This window comes from Orcinus orca, chromosome 1, assembly GCF_937001465.1.
Source record: "Orcinus orca chromosome 1, mOrcOrc1.1, whole genome shotgun sequence".
Taxonomy (NCBI): domain Eukaryota; kingdom Metazoa; phylum Chordata; class Mammalia; order Artiodactyla; family Delphinidae; genus Orcinus; species Orcinus orca.
In genome coordinates, this window is record NC_064559.1 from 178,009,478 (window position 1) to 178,027,695 (window position 18,218).

Below are 18,218 nucleotides of genomic sequence, written 5' to 3' on the forward strand. Positions count from 1 at the left end.
ACTCCGGGGCGGGGATTCCCGGGGGTGGGACTCGGGCTTCCCTGGCCTCCCTGGCCGGTGACCAGCGGTCCCGTTAGGTCTGAGCGGCCATGGCGGCGCGCTCGTTGAGGCTGCTGACCACATTGCTGGCGGTCGCCACCTCTGCCTGCCGGGCCGAGGCGGAGTCCGAGGCGGAATGGGACATGACGGCGCCTGATCTGCTCTTCGCGGAGGGGACCGCGGCCTATGCTCGCGGTGACTGGGCCGGGGTGGTTCTGAGCATGGAGCGGGCGTTGCGTTCGCGGGCCGCCCTGCGCGCCCTTCGCCTGCGCTGCCGCACCCGGTGTGCCGCCGACCTCCCATGGGAGCTGGACCCGGACTCGACCCCCAGCCTGGCGCAGGCCTCGGGCGCCGCCGCCCTGCACGACCTACGCTTCTTCGGGGGCTTGCTGCGCCGCGCCGCTTGCCTGCGCCGCTGCCTCGGGCCGTCGGCCACCCACTCGCTCAGCGAGGAGCTGGAATTGGAGTTCAGCAAGCGGAGCCCATACAACTACCTACAGGTCGCCTACTTCAAGGTACAGCTCTGCCTGGGCCCCGGGGCGGCCGGGGTCCTTCTGGGTGTGGTTGGCCCGGGGGAACCTGGGGGGCCAGGGAAGTGCTCGCGGAGAGGGAAAGTGGCGTCTTGGTCAGGGAGCTCTTCCCGGATCCAGGGAGAGCAGAGACCCTGCCGGGAGACCAGCCTCTCCGGTTCGCATAGGCAGATGGTGACCCCAAAGATCCAGCCGGGGTTAAGGCACAGACCAAGCAAAACTTGGTCTTGTGTTCCCCGAGAGGCCTCTTAGAGGGAACTACAGCGACAGCTTGGGTCTCTGATCCTAATTTTGTTGTAAGTTACCGAGTGAGAAGCTAAGACCTTTCTACAGTATCTTCCTTCCGGTTCGCTCTTCAGTGATGCTTTTCCTGCTGCCCGAGTGCAACAGCTTTCTTTCAGGACATGAGGTTGCCACGTCGCCAGTAGAGGCTGTCTGGCCCCTCCCTGTAAGGGACCCTCTGGCTGGTCGTCAGGTTTCCAAAGAAAATGAGTACTTTTAGGAATTCCAGAGTGCCTTAAGTCCAAGTGTATACATAGATTTGGAGTGCTTCTGATTTATGATGATAATGAGAGCCAACACATACTTTAAGGCACTATTAAGTACTTTGCGTTTATTAATTCATTTGCCCAGATCCTGGCAATATCCTGTAAAGTAAGTGCTGTTATTAGCCCATTTTGTTGGTGAAAAAAGGAAGAAGGAGGGACTTCCCTGGTGGTGCAGTGGTTAAGAATCTGCCTGCCAATGCAGGGGACATGGGTTTGTTCCCTGGTCCGGGAAGATCCCACATGCCGCGGAGCAACTAAGCCCGTGCACCACAACTACTGAGCCTGCATGCCACAACTACTGAAGACCGCGTGCCTAGAGCCTGTGCTCCGCAACAAGAGAAGCCACCGCAATGAGAAGCCTGCACACTGCAACGAACAGTAGCCCCCGCTAGCTGCAACTAGAGAAAGCCCGTGCGCAGCAATGAAGACCCAACGCGGCCAAAAATCAATTAATTAATTAATTAATTCTTAAAAAAAAAGGAAGAAGGAGCTGTGCCGGGTATCTATTATATCCATAGTTTAACAGACCTTCAATTCAACCTAAAGAGAGACTTAGAAAATCTTGGGGACCTCAAATTTCCACCTTTCCACAAACATTATGCTTACACAGTTCTGGTCCATTCCTCCTAGTTTCCCAGAAGAGTGCTGGACTTGAAACCAAAATAATTGGGCTATGTCTTTGGTCATGTCACTTAACAGCACTTTTTAAAATTCTTTGACATTTACTGAATACTTACTACATCCCAGTTCTTGTACAGGTAATTAAAATGCTTGACTTTATATTTTTTTGTGTTACCTTGCTTTGCTGTTAAGAGTCACTTTAGTAGTAAGGGCTACTGAAAGGGTATGTACATCCAGCTGTGGGAACACAAAGGAGGAGGAATCTAGCTTTGTGTCAGAGAAGTTAGACTTGAAAGAAGAGGTGACATTTGAAGCTGACCTCAAATATTGTTAGAGGAGAGGAAGGATGGCCATTCACGATAGCGTGGGGCCAGACTGGCAAGAGAATTCTGCAGGCTTCAAGGAGCCATCGTCAGAACTGGGCTGTAGAATGCTAATTCTGGAAGCCATGTGACGTAGGCCTTGGGAGAAGGAGAAAGTGGTGGCAGGGTGAACTGTTAGGAGATGACTTCAGTTGTCCACATAAGAGAAAGAAATGAGGTGCTTCGTGCTTAGAGGGTAAAGAAGGGCTGGGGGGTGGGGTGAGGGGTGTGGAGATGGAGAACAGAGAAAGGCAAGAGCAGTCCTGAAAGATATGGGAGAGAGAATCAATCCATAAAAGGGACAGACTTGAGAGAATTTCTAATTTTATAATTAAGGCAACTGAGGTACAGAGATGGCGACTGTTGACCGTGGGTCACCTAGCTATTTGGGGGTCACAGCCAGGGCTGACTTCTTGTTTAGTGTGCATTTACTAGTACTGATGATCAGAAAAGAAAAAATATTTTTCTTAGCATATTACTAATGTGCTAGGATTTACATTTATTGAGCTAACATTTATTTATTTATTTTTTTTTTTAAAGGAACGCTATTTATTTATTTGGCTGTGTTGGGTCTTTGTTTCTGTGCGAGGGCTTTCTCTAGCTGCGGCGAGCGGGGGCCACTCTTCATCGCGGTGCGCGGGCCTCTCACTATCGCGGCCTCTCTTGTTGCAGAGCACAGGCTCCAGACGCGCCGGCTCAGTAGTTGTGGCTCAAGGGCCTAGTTGCTCCATGGCATGTGGGATCTTCCCAGACCAGGGCTCGAACCCGTGTCCCCTGCATTGGCAGGCAGATTCTCAACCACTGCTCCACCAGGGAAGCCCGAGCTAACATTTATTAAGCACTTAATATGTGCCCAGAACCATGCGTTAGAAGCTGGATATATATCCTCTCATTTAACTTTCCCAGCAATCCTGTGAGGTAGTGAGTACTATCTTCAGATAACCGATTAGAGAACTGAGTTTAGAGAGTAAACTTTAACTTGCCTAAAGCCCCAACAAGTGAATAATTAAACCTACCTTTGTCACCAGTCTGACACCACAACCCATGTAATTAATCATTAGATCATCAGTGATTTTTTTTTTTTCAGGTAAAAATCATGTTTTCCTTTTAATTGATACCGTTTCCTCTCTTGGGTGCTACTTTGGTAATGATTAGGTCCCCACCTCTCAAGAACATTGCATCTGAACAGGCTGAGACAGAGCCAGTGTGAACACAGACCCCAAACCAGGGCTTTTGGAATAACAAGAACAGAAAAAAACAGCCTTTCTCTTCACTTACAAAGGGAGTCACTCAGAGGGTCCAAAGCTCTGTTTTCCAAACGTAGAAAACCTGGAGCTCAATGCAAACTGGAAACCAAAATATATCAGAAATGGAGCATAGCGCTCCGTCAGATACTCAAGGGCTGATCATCCTGCCTCTTCTACAAGGAATGGCCCTGCCCCAGCATTTTTTTTTTTTTTTTTTTTTTTTTTGCAGTACGCGGGCCTCTCACTGTTGTGGCCTCTCCTGTTGCGGAGCACAGGCTCCGGATGCGCAGGCTCAGCGGCCATGGCTCACGGGCCCAGCCGCTCCGCGGCATGTGGGATCTTCCCGGACCGGGGCACGAACCCGTGTCCCCTGCATCGGCAGGCAGGCTCTCAACCACTGCGCCACCAGGGAAGCCCTGCTCCAGTATTTTTAAAGGAAGATGTTTTGTTTCTATTTCACTTTCCAACTGGGTATAAAATCTACTAAAAGGGATACAATGAATCAGAATAAATCAGCTCGCTCACAAGAGACACTCTCAGATAATGATTTTTGGTTGCTGAGATTATTCAGCACGTTATTTCAAAGTGGCAACATTCAGGACAATCTGAGAAGAGAATTCAGAAGTGGCAGCTACATTTGCTGTTAGGTTCATGTGAGATACACATACACACAACCCATTTTTCAGTGTACATGTCAAGGGGCCAAGCCCCCGATCAGCACAATACGTTATTTTGTACATTACACGCACAGAACAACAGAGGGAGAGACACTTCCTTGGAGAGGTTCATACACTCTGAAGGAGGCTGGAGCCCAGCGCCCCAGGCCTGGGGCGTTAGCGGGCGTTAGCTGGACCCCTTCTGTTCTTTGGTCGCGGCGACCTCAGAAGCAGCCGATTCCTCTAATCGATCTGCTGGCTTCTCCTCCTCGTCCTCCTCCTGGGGATAGAGGTCCGGATACTTCTGCATGCACTCCTGCATGGCCTGGAACTGGTCTACACAGTCCGACCCCTTGACATCCTCTGTGCTGCAGTGGAAGCAGGAAAAGGCCGCCTTGAACTGTTCCCCACACGGGCCGCTGGCCATGCCCCCAAGGCACGGGCAGTTACAGCTGAGGTCTCCATTGGACAGGATCCGTCAGTGCTCCTCTTACAGATCATTGGGGTCGTCGGCCACCAGCCCCGCGTTGCTTGGAGTTTCATGGTCTTCTTTGGTCACAAATATGATTCGATCCTTCCCTTCCTGCCGGCAGTAGGCCACAGTGCAGCCCAGCATTTCGACCTCGCGGCGATTGTGGCGGCGGCCTCACGCCGTGACCTCTCCGCTGCCAGGCAGGCGGCTTGGAGACCCGCGCAGACCCACCTAGTGATTTATTTTGGATTCTACCTATGAAGCTGTATAATTTTGATATGCTGGAGTCCATTGCTATGGGCATGATTGTGACCTGTAGCACATTTTCCCCCCTCAGATTTCTGTATAGCCACTTATTTTAACCTCATGAGCCCTGGGCTTTGAAAAGTCAGAAGATGCCATGTCTGGATTTTGTATAGGATCTTAAGACTTTTCAGCCACCCACCTTTTCCCTGAATGTGTCAAAAACACGTACGCAGAGGAAAAAAAATATATATATATATACATTATATATATATATACATTATACATATATATATATATATTCCCCCCCCCCCCAGGCAGCTTCTTTGGCATGGTCTACTTGTTAACTGCTATTTCTCCCCTACCCCTTAACCCTTGACTCCTTAGACTTTCTTCAGCTTAGTCGCCTCATCCAAAGCTCAAGAGTATATTATTTAGGCAGTCAGTCTTCCATAGCATTCCCCCTACAATACCACCTTTGTTTTAGAATAGAATGTTTACACTTCTGAAGCATTGCCTCCTGTAATTTGAGGAATCTCTAATGCTGATTTGGGAAATAGCTGAAAACCTGCCCAGGGCCCCGTGCTTCTAATCTCTGGTATGTAGTTCCTGCAATAGGTGTGTTTTCTGGGCTTGGCAGGGGTTGAGGCACACTGAGTGGAAGGCTCAGGAAGGCGGGGATTTCCTGTTTACTGTGAACTGCACATTTGGACACAAACCATCAAGGTTTGGATGTGGCAACCATGTTCTTGTTCTTCACCCTTAGATAAACAAGTTGGAGAAAGCCGTAGCAGCAGCTCATACCTTCTTCGTGGGCAACCCTGAGCACATGGAGATGCGTCAGAACCTGGACTATTACCAAACCATGTCCGGGGTGAAGGAAGCCGACTTCAAGGATCTTGAGGCCAAACCCCACATGGTGAAAACAAAAAACAAACAAAAAATGCTATCCCTTTCTCTCGCTCTTTCTGTTTATAGTGACATTCACTAGGGTTGCTTTCTGATTACAGAAGTAATGTATGTTCATTGTACAACATTAGAAAAATGCAAATACGCAAAAAACAGAAAGTAATCATCTATAATAGTGCCACCTTCAGAAAACCAGTAGTTGATATTTTGGCCTATTTTTTAAGTCTTCAGTATTTCTAATTTTTAAACCTAATTTGGCGTCATATTGTGTATGTATTTTTCATCCTCCCTTTTGAACTGACATATGATGCTGATGCGTCTTTTCTCATGTCTTCAAATTTTCTTTGAAAACACAATTTTTAGTGGCTGCATGACAATCCTTCTTATGCACCCATCGTATTCATTTACTTGTCAAATTTTTTTGGTCATGTAGGTTTTTGCTTTTCACTACAGTGAGTGGTACAGTATTCCTCAATGTTCTTATTCTATTTATTTAGCAGGAAAAGTCTGTGTCCCATAAGAGGTATTGTCTATGATGACATAGCATTTTTTAAAAATATTTATTTATTTGGCTGCGCTGGGTCTTAGTTGTGGCCTGCGGGGAATCTTCGTTGCAGCACACGGGATCTTTAGTTGCCACAGGTGGGATCTAGTTCCCTGACCAGGGGTTGAACCTGGGCCCCCTGCATTGGGAGCACAGAGCCTTAGCCACTGGACCACCAGGGAAGTCCCGATACAGCATTTTCATAAAGGGCATATGTTGTAGTTTAGAAATAGGCATATTAGAAACAACATCAAAATGACTTTTAAAAGTAAACTGTGTACATCTAGTACATTATACAACTCTACACAGTTTGGATTTTTTCTTTTTTTTTCTTTTTTAGTGATTCTGTGACAAATGAAAATGGTTATTGTCCGCAAGAAGGGAGCCATGTCCCACAGAGAGCAGAAGCAAAGTCTGTAATCAGCTGCAGCAGCCCAAATCCGTCCTTACTGCTAGAAAGATTGCTTTCATCACCTCAAACCACATTCTGATAGCTAAGAGTTAAAATTTCTTTTATTAAATTTTTATTTTGAAAACTTGCAGCCCCACAAAAAAAGTGCAAGAAAATGACAGTGAATTCCCATATATCTTTCAAGTAGATTGAGCTAAATGTTTTCAAATTTCAAAAGAAAGTCAGACGTAAAGACTGACTAAGTAAAGACCATTTCCAGCAGGCTTTCTTTGTGTAGCAGCCACCCTTTCCATCCGTAACCTGAGAGGGCTACGGGGATGCCCATGGAGGTGGCCGTGGGCAAGGAGGGAGGGCTGTCTGCAGTCTGCCCTGCATCTGAGTACCCCTTCCTCCCAGTAGCATGAGTTTCGGCTGGGAGTGCGCCTCTACTCCGAGGAGCAGCTGCAGGAAGCCGTGCCCCACCTGGAGACGGCGCTGCGGGAGTACTTCGCGGCAGACGAGGAGTGCCGCGCCCTCTGTGAAGGGCCCTATGACTACGACGGATACAACTACCTGGAATACAACGCCGACCTCTTCCAGGCCATCACAGGTGCGGGCCCCAAACCCAGCCCTCGGCCAGGCCTCTGGGTTCTGAGGGCAACAACGTGCTTCTGCAGACACAGCATCTTCAGCCTCATTCCTGAATCTCTTAAATCCGGGAATCTGACTGAAAATTGCTTCCACTTGAATTTGTTCATCTTAAGCAGCATTTGAATCCTGGAAATTGACCTTATGGTTCTTCCCTCTCCTCGATTCCTTTCAGACCATTACATCCAGGTCCTCAGCTGTAAGCAGAACTGTGTCACCGAGCTTGCTTCCCACCCAAGTCGAGAGAAGCCCTTTGAAGACTTCCTCCCATCGCATTATAATTATCTGCAGTTTGCCTACTACAACAGTAAGGCCTCCCTTCTCTTTCTCAGCTGCTTTTCACTAAGCCAAAAGCAAGGAAGGCAGGGATTATGGCCACTGTGCTTCTTCAGGCTGTTTGGTTTCTCTCTTGGGCTCTGGCAGGCACCATGCCAGGTGATCCCTGAATACCCTGTTACAAGCCACCTTCCAAGAAGCAGTCCCAGCAGCCTGAGAAGCTGGGGGAGGGAGACTCTAGGGCCTCACCCTCTGGTCCCCTCTATAACATTTATAATCTCATTTTGCACCTGAGTTAAGTTATAGTAAAGGCAAGGGTGTGCTTCCATTTAAACCAGCTCACAGGGCATTTCCCCGCCCTTCTCCCTCATGTAGCACTGATGCTCTGGGGTGGGGTGAGGGGGCTGTCAGTATCCAGAAAAGCAACAAGTCGGCAGGTCTTTACTGAGTCCCCACTGTGTGCTAAGCATCACAGCATATTCAAGAATATACACTTTTGTGGTTGAGGAGACCAACACATATCAACAAGAATTCTGCGAAAGAGACAATCTGCTATTGTAATCTTCCCTTCTCTTCTGAAAATCCATAGGGAAGAAAAGGTAGGAAGACAGGGGAATATTCCTGAAATTGGTCTACTGATTGGGAATATTAGGGCCAATGTTTGAATTACTTGCAGACACTGAGCACCTTAAAAATCAATCGTATATTCTGTCATTTATTCTGCAACTTCTCCCGCCAAATCAGGCAGTCGTGTTGTGTAGCTGGTGCCACCTTGCCATGTCATCATTGCCTCGAGCTGTGCTGAGACTGAACACTGGGCGGTTCACGGTACCCAGGATTCGATGCTTTCTTCTCAGCCATTTTTTCCCCTTTGCAGTTGGGAATTACACACAGGCCATTGAATGTGCCAAGACCTATCTCCTCTTCTTCCCCAATGATGAGGTGATGAGCCAGAATCTGGCCTACTACACAGCCATGCTTGGAGAAGAGCAAGCCAGATCCATCGGCCCCCGTGAGGTGAGAGACTTGCATTACTTTGGGTGGCTGCCAGCTGAACCCAGACCAGAAAGCAGAGAGTGGGGTAGAGGAGGAGGAGCCGGGGCTGCTCGGGCAGTGAGGGGTGGGGGCAGGTTGCCTGGGTGGGTGTGAGTGCACAGAAAGCGGGGAATAAGCCAGTACCTTAATTAGCACAATCTGGGCCCCGAAGTCTGTGCTCCGAGTCGGCAGGGAAAAGCAGAACTGCAAAGCAGCCATGTTCTTTCCCTTTCTCAGCACCTCCACTCTGAGACTTGACTTGGCCAAGATATATCATTTTCTACTTCATGCTAAATTTTTTTTTCACTCACCTCTTTTCTATGTATGCACAAAGTGCAGTCCCCTGGGCAGTGCAGGCGTGGGCCTGCTTCCACTTCAGTGCCTTTCGTTTTAGTCTTTCTATTACATAGATTTTTTTCCTTGTTTGGGAGTGAGATGGGTATAATGCTGAAACAGGGAGAGACAGAACAATGGCAGAAAGAAGCGGGGGCGGGGAAGAAAACCGATATAAAATGCCACGCACATTTGAAGGGTGCTTATTTTCCACAGTAAGCGCCACACAACCAGAATGGGAGGTCTGTTACTGCCGCATCATCCACCTGCGTCTCCCAGTGAACAGAGGAAAAATGAGCCACCCTGGGCTGGAGTGCGGGCAGGGCAGGAGGCTGTGAGGGCGGAATCCTGCCCTGCCCGCACTCCAGCCCAGGGTGGCTCATTTTTCCTCTGTTCACTGGGAGACGCAGGTGGATGATGCGGCAGTAACAGACCTCCCATTCTGGTTGTGTGGCGCTTACTGTGGAAAATAAGCACCCTTCAAATGTGCGTGGCATTTTATAGTTTACAAAAATTTTTCATAGCTTTTCTTTCGTTTGATTCTCATAACAACCCAGTGAGGTGGGGTCATCAACCTACCCTGAAGTTAAAAACCAAGGCTCGGGCTTCCCTGGTGGCGCAGTGGTTGAGAGTCCGCCTGCCGATGCAGGGGACACGGGTTCGTGCCCCGGTCCGGGGAAGATCCTACATGCCGTGGAGCGGCTGGGCCCATGAGCCATGGCCGCTGAGCCTGCGCGTCCGGAGCCTGTGCTTCGCAACAGGAGAGGACACAACAGTGAGAGGCCCGCGTACCGCAAAAAACAAAAAAGAAAACCAAGGCTCTTCCTTCTTGGATCCGCAGTCCTGAGAGTCTCTAATAACCCTCGTCTTGCCACCCCCTCCCAAATGGAGACTGGTTACCTTGTCGTTGTCCTCTTGGGCCGCTAGATGGTGACCGTCTGGATTTGAGATGGCGCGTCTCCTAGTCTCTTTGCTTGGTTAAGATCCCTCCCCCTGACCCTTTATAGTCATATTAGTGAGTCTGGGGCAGAAAGGGAAAATAAGTGGTCAGTCTACCATTTCTAAGTAGAACTGCCCTTCTGGAAAGAAGGTGACTAACATCTGTTGAGCCCTGTCCCAGGCCAAGCACTGAGCTAGGTGGTTTATACCCATCATCGCATTTAATCATCACAGGCACCCCGTGAGGTGGGCGCTATTCTTGCCGTTTTCGAGATGAGGACATTTAGGCTCCAGGAAATGAGTTAACTTGCGTAGCAGCCTGTGGCTGCCCATGGTGACCGGAATCTCTGTTTCCCTGCTTTATTCCAGTGCCGGCACAGTTCTGACACATAGCTGATACTCAGTATGTCAGTGTTGAATGAGTAGATGGTAGAAGTGGGACTTGCTCCCTGGCAGGCTCATAGAGCAGCTGGAGAGGGTTAAAGGAGGTGACACATGCCTAGCTTGGTGTCCAGTACTAGGTGAGGGAGGCCAGTTGTTTAAACTCCTTAGGAGAAAATTTCCATCTTCCTCTTGGGTAAATACAAGAGGTGATATAGGCCTCATTGACGCCTTCAAAGTTTTCCTTATTGCCCTCATCTTTTATTTCAACTGATGATGTCTTCTTTTTCTTTTCCTTCCTTCTTCTGCTGCTGGGAGACTAGCAGGGCACCTAGGGAAAGATGTGACCCCAGAAGGTACTTAGTTTCCCTGCCCTGGGTAAGCCCTACCACTGAGCACGTGTGGGAATGGCCGGATGCTGGACCCAGCTGCTTCTGCACTGGCCCAACTCCCGGGAGGGATACCGTCCACTCCAAGTCTGAGGGGAGGCAGATGGCATAGGAAAAAGCACGTGGGCTTTAGGATTGGAGAGACCCAGGCTTGGATGTAGGTCCCTGCTCTACCATCTCCTATAGTGTCACCTCAAACAAGTCGCATATCCCCTCTGTACCTCAGTGTCTTTGTCTGTAAAATGAGGATAATCTCATCAACCTCCAAGGTGGCTGTAAAGATTAAATGAATAACGCAGGAGTCACCTAACACCTAGGTTTTTCTTCCCCTGTGTGTTGAACTCCTGCGGAAGTCAAGAAGGAGTAATTTTCCTTCCTTAAAGAGTATTTCCTGAGAATCCTCAGGTTTTCTGCCTCAGAGATTAACGGCAGGGGAAGGAAAGGGGGCTGTTTCCCTATAAGGGAAGCCTGGCTATGCCACCCTCAGAGGGGCTGCTTGTGTCAGGCAAGAGGAACCCTTGAGCACAGACGTGAGACTTTTGTCCCAAACGGGGGGACGCACACACTAGTGATAGTGGGAGAGGAAGCCTTGGGTCGCACGGGGGGCAACAGTGTGGCACGTAGGGGTGGGGAGTGTGGGCTAGAGTCGGCGGCAGGGCTGAGTACCAGGGCGTCCCTCCCACTGCGTTTCCTCAGAGTGCCCAGGAGTACCACCAGCGAAGCCTGCTGGAGAAAGAACTGCTCTTCTTCGCTTATGACGTTTTTGGAATTCCCTTTGTTGACCCGGTGAGCCAGGGTGCAGGGAGCCGGAGTGGGGCGGGGATGCAAGGGATGGGCTGAGCTGTACACCGTGTGCCTCTGGGGAGAGGGCCGTTGCGGGGTTGAGCCAAACAGGAGATCTGCGTGGACGAGAGACGGGGAATTCTGGGCAGCCAGGTATAGGTGACTCAGTTCCAGAGACCTCTCACTTTATCTCCTGAAAGGAGGCCGGTGAGAAGGTGGATTCCCTGTAGGCCCTAGTATGTGCATCGAGACCTGGAAGATTCAGCAGGTCACCCGACACTGTTCATTTTTTCCTACTCTGCTTTTAGGATTCATGGACTCCAGAAGAGGTGATTCCCAAGAGACTGCAAGAGAAACAGAAGTGAGGGCCTTGAAGAAACTGCATGATTGGATCGGTGTGATGAAGCACTTGAGGCTTCCTGAGCCCAGGCAGAGGCAGATGTGAACTCCTGGCAAGGGGTGGGCAGGTCCAGTCTGGGAAGCTGGGGTGGGAGCCTGGGCTGGCCCTGGAATACAGCCCTCAGACTGGCTGTGCTCACAGGTCAGAACGGGAAACAGCCGCCCGCATCTCCCAGGAGATCGGAAACCTTATGAAGGAGATTGAGACCCTCGTGGAAGAGAAGACCAAGGAGTCGCTGGACGTGAACAGGCTGACCCAGGAAGGTGAGAGGACGAGCGTGGGGCCACCTCGGCTGTCATGGAGGCATCAAGGCTGGGGGTCCCCATGTTAGCTGGGCAGCTCCCCTTAGAGAGCAGCCTCAGGATGCGAGCTGGCACGGGTCAGGGCTCACCCCCGCTGTGGCCCTTCTTCCCTCACCCACGGGACTTCCACCTGCAAAGAGCACTGAGAATTGGCCTTTGGTTAAGAAGTAAGACTCCTGAGTCATAGTGACACTAGTTTAGTTTGCTTCAGTAAGTATTTATAGGAGAAAACTTGTCCTGTCTCCTTACCCCCAAACTCTTTTCTCCCAGCTGCCATCATTTGTCCTGTTACCAAGCCTCAAAGTCTTCAGGTCTCCTCTGGTGCCCCCTTGCCCATCCCCTCCAATCCTCTGGGGGGGTCCTGCCAATTAGGACTCTGCTCTCTTTCTCTCTCCCCAACCCTTTTCTTGTCCCATGGCCTCAGGCGTGCATCAGGCCCCCAGCCCCTCCTCTCTGCACTCATCTTTCCTCCTCCAATCTGTCCTTGCCCCTTCCCACCTGGGGGCTAGACCAGTCTTCCAAACACAGGGACTCTGATGCCGTCCTCCCTGCCTGCCCCTGTAACCGTATGTTCTACCATTCCCCATTTATACCTTCTCTTCGTCCTGGGGCCTCTCTCTGCTTACAAGTCTTTGTTCAGGCCTATGCCTCCTCCTATACACTTCCCATCATCTCTCCCCGTGAGGCGTCTCAGATCCACCCTACAGAGCCTTTCTTAAACTCCAGGCCAGTTGGGATCCGCATCCCCATTTCTGTTGAACTTCCAAGGCACTTTGTACTTTCACAAGGTCTGCCTTGTGTTGGTCATTTGTGTAACTGTTGGAAAAGGTGCTGTCTTCAGGTGTTAATCCCTTGCCTTTTCTAGCACAGTGCTTGGCACACGCTGAGGCCTCAGTAAATAACAGATGGAGTGGAATTGGGTCTGTGGTATGTCCCCAGCACAGGGAGACACCAGGAGAAATAGAAGAGAGAAAGGCTGGCCTTTACTCTACAGTTGCTTCAATTAACAAGTGCTTAATTTAATGAGATTAGCATGTTAAAGAATTTGTCCAGCATTCCTTTGTTTTCAGAGAGCTTTCACCCTGTTATTTCTCTTGATTCTCATAATCGCCTGGGAAGTGGGTTGGGCAGATTGTAAGATCCTCATTTTAAATAGATGATGATATGATGGTAGCTGAACTTTTAAGCATTTACTAGGTGCCAAGTATCGTGCTAAACTTTTAAGTTGTCTTACTGTTCTTTACATCAAACTTACGAGGTAGATGCTGTTTTACAGATGAGATAAGGCTCAGGGAAGTTAAGTAACTTGCCAAGGTCACACAGCTAGTAAGTGGAGGATCCAGGAGTCAAACCCAGTTCTTTCTGGTCCTGAACTCATGTTTTAGGAATGTCTTTATGATGTTTCCTCAACAATGCGTGAAAGCCCAGGAGTCAACAGCTGTGGACCAGGACTTGGATCTCCTGCCCTTCAGCTCTAAGATCCATCCTCTGGACCACCCTACCTTTGGAAGCAACCAAACGGGAGGTTTCTCTGGTGAACAGGAAACACCTGGAATTTCTCTTCCTTACAGCAAGGCAATATCTGATGGAGAGTGTCTGGACAGAACTGCTGCTGGATTTAGCCGGTGTTATTGCTTTGCAGGTGGCCCCCTGCTTTATGACGGTATCAGACTCACCATGACCTCCAAAGTCTTGAACGGTTCCCAGCGGGTGGTGATGGATGGTGTAATCTCTGAGGATGAGTGCCGGGAGCTGCAGAGACTGACCAATGTGAGGGAACCCGGTGACCATGCCATCTCCCTAAGGGCCCAGCCTCCCCCGACTGGGTGCCTCTTAGGTGCTGAACGATTGCCTGCCCCTTGCTGCGGGCAGTCGACCACCTCTTCTTGGGCCCTCAGCTGCCTGGCTAACTCCACCTGTTTTTGGGGCCTCGTAGGCAGCAGCAACTTTAGGAGATGGCTACCGGGGTCAGACCTCCCCGCACACTCCCAGTGAAAAGTTCTATGGCGTCACTGTCTTCAAGGCCCTCAAGGTAGGGTCAGTACTCTGTTCTAGAGTGTGGAGAAGGGGGAGGGGGACGCGCAGGCTCTGGGGAGGAGTTGGAGATGGTGGTAGGAAAGGTAAAATGTCCGCCTGTCAGCGTTCCAGCTGCCACGGAGGCAGGATAAACCATGCTGGGTGAGCTTGACTTCTGAACCATGGCTATTAGTGTAATGATGAGGCAGGCAAGTGAGACTGATACCCAAGCTCGAGAGCGCTTTCTGAAGAACCGCTCTACTTCTGAGCAGGTTACTCAAAGAGATATGTGAAGGCGAGGGGAGGGGGCGATGGCAGAGAGTCGTGGATGGGAAGCAGAGGGACTGGTCCTTGGCGGGCACGAGGAGCGGGGCCTGGCGCCCCTATGGTCTCTGTTGGCCCGCAGAGGAGCGTGCAGCATAGCTGACCACTGGTCTCCTCGGCAGCTGGGACAGGAAGGGAAGGTTCCTCTGCAGAGCGCTCACCTGTACTACAACGTGACGGAGAAGGTGCGGCGTGTCATGGCGTCCTACTTCCACCTGGACAGCCCCCTCTACTTCTCCTACTCCCACCTGGTGTGCCGCACCGCGATCGAAGGTGGGCCTCCCTCAACCCGCAGCCCCCGTGCAGCACATACTGCCCACCCCGGCACCAGCTGGATGCGGAGGACGCGGAGAAGAGCAGGATATGGTCCCTTTCATCCTGCTGGGGAACCAACGTAAACCACCGCGATGAGTGCAGCAGAGGAAGTTCGAGTCAGTCTCCCCGGGGAGTCGGGAGGGCTTCCCAGAGGAGGTGATGAGAGCTGTTCAGGATGAATAGGAGTTGTGGAGTAGACGGGGCAGCGGGAGGACGTTGGAGCCGGAGGCAGCAGCATGAGCAGAGGAGTGGAGGCATCAAGCAGCCGGCAGCTGGGGGACTAAGAAAGTGGCCACTTCTGGAGCGTAAGGTCAAGGGGGGACAGGGGGCAGCCACGTAAGACTGGTGAGGTCCTCAGAAGCCAAATGACGGAGCGCTGCATTCAACAGTATTTTGCATCCTGCAAGTCAGTGGTTCTCAGTGCAGGTACTGGGCGTACAGGTGTCCTTAGATGAATCATGATCTGCGTTGCAAGTTCTCTGTCACTAATTGTTAAATACCAAATTTCTGAGAGAACTACTTATTTTACAAGTTAGGACAGGCTGGAGGTTGTTCATCGTTCGCTCTCCCTCTGTCACGTTCCCTTTTGCATTCCCTAGGAGGAGTGAGGCACGGCCAGTGTCCAGGAACCACACGTGACCCACAGCCGGGTCTGTCATGCCAGAGCCTTCAGCGGCCCCTGGTGCCGATATGACCCTGATGGGCAGCAGAGATTAGAGAGCTTTACTCTCCCTCAGAAAGTTTGGAATTCTATCAAAATCTGGGCACACCCAAGGAATGTGCCAGACTCGCAACTGTGTGTGTCCCGTCCTCCAGGTGGGGGCCCAGGGGAAGCCAGGAAGCCAGGAAGAGTCGGCAGGCGGTGAAGGGCTGGGTGAGGCCTTGTTTTTACTCACCGAGGCTAAGGGTTTAAGGTTAGGCCTGCTGCTCTGTGTCTAAAGACTTGGAGAGCGTGGATCCAACCAGAGGAAGGGAAGCTGGTCGGCAGTGACCCCCCTGCCCTCGCATGCCAGCAGGAGAGCTGCAGTGTCCCCTGAGGTGCCCCAGTACTAACGTGTGTCTCCGTGGCCGCAGAGGCACAGGCCGAGAGGAAGGACGGTAGCCACCCCGTCCACGTGGACAACTGCATCCTGAACGCGGAGGCCCTCGTGTGCATCAAGGAGCCCCCCGCCTACACCTTCCGGGACTACAGGTGCCAGCTCTGCTCTGAGGCCCCCAGGGCCCTGTGCCCTGCCCCCTCCCCCAGCACATGCGTGTTTGGGACCAGCTCCTCCCAGCGTCCAGGATCCTCTGGATTGGGAGTCAGATAACACGGGAATCATTACAGAGCAGTGTGAGAGTAGGACAGGGAAAGGTAGACTTGGTACAGAAGCACCCCAGAGAAGGGCACGGTGGATTCTCAGGGGCGAGGGTAGGGAGGCGGGAAGGTCAGGAGTCGTGTCCGCGAGGCTTCAGAGAAGGGCCCCCCCCCACCCCCGCTGCTGGTTGGGAGCACTTGGAGATAAAGGCACTGGAGCCGTGGGTGTCTGAGGGGCGGGAAGAGGAAGTCGGTGTCGAGGTGCTCTCTGCCTTTCCCAGTGCCATTCTTTACCTGAACGCAGACTTCGACGGAGGAAACTTTTTTTTCACTGAACTAGATGCCAAGACCGTGACGGTGAGTGCGCCCTTGTCCGCATACCTGGGAGGGGAGACACAACCTCAAGGTGCAGGGGGCCTTCCTGGTGGCCAGCACTCCCCTCCCCAAACCAGGGGGCCTCTGCCTAGTCGCCTGTTCTCTTTAGCTCTGGTCTTTGGGAAGCCAGGCAGAGGAGCCATCCCCTCCTGGACCTGAATGACCCCATGTCCCTTCTGAAGGCAGGTTATGGTCTCTGTCCTGTGTACCCCCCTCTTCGTCCCCTTTAGGCAGAGGTGCAGCCCCAGTGCGGAAGGGCCGTGGGATTCTCTTCGGGCACAGAAAACCCACATGGAGTGAAGGCTGTCACCAGAGGGCAGCGCTGTGCCATCGCCCTGTGGTTCACTTTGGACGCTCGACACAGCGAGCGGGTGAGAGCAGTTGGCGCTGCTGTGACCTGTTCCTGGCAGGGCCCTTGTTCTGCTTCCACCTTCCGCAGTCCCATTGCCGATGCTTAGACGTGAGAGAAGCACTGGGCTTGGGAGTCCAGAGAGACTCCTCGCTTCGGCACTGTGTCACCGTGGTCCCCGGCCCTTCTTCCTGCGTTGGGAATGGGGCTCCAGGTGGGGGGCAGTGGGGACAATATGGGGAGTGATCCTGGTTCTTGGTCCCTCGCTGGGTACCACCTCTGCTGCCTCTGCCCAAGGAGTAGGACCTGCTGGGATTAGGATGAGCTCGGAGGCCACTGGAGAAGAGCCTTCTTGTTCTCCAGGAAGTAGCACCTGAGAGATGGTGAGTGCCTGGTCCAGAGGCCTCTCTGAACAGCCAGGGGTTTGTCCTTGCAGGACAGGGTGCAGGCGGATGACCTGGTGAAGATGCTCTTTAGCCCAGAAGAGACGGACCTCCCCCATGAACAGCCCCAAGAAGCCCAGGAGGGGCCCCCCAAGCCCGTACAGGGCTCTGTCTCCAGCAGTGAGTCAGGGCACAAGGATGAGCTCTGACAACTCACATGTGGACGGTGATCAGACCCACGTGAGGAACTCTGTCCTGCACCCTGGACTGGCCAGCCTCGGGTGAGGAGCGGTGGGGAACTTAGGTCTGTCCCCCAGCTGAGGGGACTCTGCTCATAGCCGTCCACATGGTGCTACCGCTTTTGGAGTGGACATAGCAGGACGGCCCTCTCCCCCTGGGCCTGACCAAGGGCTCAGGACGCAGGCCCAGAGCCACTCCGGGGGCCTGCACAGGCAGCCACGTGACAGCAATACAGTATTTAAGTGCCTGTGTAGACCACCAAAGAATAAATGATTCGTGGTTTTTTACTCGGTGGTTTGTTCAGAGTGGAAATATGCCCGTTGGCCCCAGAGGGCTCACTTGATAAACATTGCTCTGGAGGGCCTTCTCTGGTGGCGCAGTGGTTGAGAGTCCGCCTGCCGATGCAGGGGACACGGGTTCGTGCCCCGGTCCAGGAAGATCCCACATGCCGCGGAGCGGCTGGGCCCGTGGGCCATGGCCACTGAGCCTGCGCGTCCGGAGCTTGTGCTCCGCAACGGGAGAGGCCACAACAGTGATAGGCCCCGCATACCGCAAAAAAAAAAAAAAAAAAAAAATTGCTCTGGGCAGGATGCAGTGGCAGGCATGGTGTGAAGAGCCCTAGCTCTGTACCCGGCTTGGCCACTTCCTATGCAGTCTCAGGCCAGACCCTTAACCTCAGGGACCTCAGGGTTGTCATATGTATAACGGGGACCATAATCGCTGCTCTGCCCACCTCTGGGCAGTTGTGGGGCCCACATGCGACGCCGACGTGACAGCATTTTGTAAACTGGAACGCTCTGGGTGGATGGCAGGGATTATTACTAATCCTTCTCTGGCAGCTAGCAGCGGTCAGCAGTGCTCTGGCATGTTG

General features: G+C 52.0%; 2 protein-coding genes across 3 annotated transcripts; one reads left to right on the forward strand and one right to left on the reverse strand.

Annotated features, from left to right (window-relative positions):
* The first annotated feature begins 2 nt into the window (after nucleotides 1-2).
* Nucleotides 3-17,634, forward strand: P3H1 (prolyl 3-hydroxylase 1). 2 transcript variants are annotated; one of them, XM_004266356.4, is made up of 15 exons: nucleotides 4-554; nucleotides 5,485-5,637; nucleotides 6,983-7,172; nucleotides 7,386-7,517; nucleotides 8,364-8,503; nucleotides 11,260-11,349; nucleotides 11,655-11,707; nucleotides 11,888-12,009; nucleotides 13,691-13,818; nucleotides 13,985-14,080; nucleotides 14,511-14,661; nucleotides 15,778-15,895; nucleotides 16,282-16,357; nucleotides 16,606-16,746; nucleotides 17,161-17,634. In XM_004266356.4, exons 1-15 carry the CDS (start codon nucleotides 90-92, stop codon nucleotides 17,314-17,316), a joined length of 2,211 nt encoding a protein of 736 aa, XP_004266404.1. In that variant the 5' UTR covers nucleotides 4-89; the 3' UTR covers nucleotides 17,317-17,634. The 2 variants fall into 2 exon arrangements, with proteins under 2 accessions (XP_049555089.1, XP_004266404.1); XM_049699132.1 differs by lacking the exon at nucleotides 17,161-17,634 and having other exon boundaries at nucleotides 3-554; nucleotides 16,305-16,357.
* On the reverse strand, nucleotides 4,191-4,701 carry LOC105747833 (mitochondrial intermembrane space import and assembly protein 40-like). The gene is given in 1 exon segment (XM_033422591.2): nucleotides 4,191-4,701. A coding segment is annotated over 1 exon segment (429 nt). The 5' UTR covers nucleotides 4,620-4,701.
* Nucleotides 17,635-18,218: the final 584 nt, after the last annotated feature.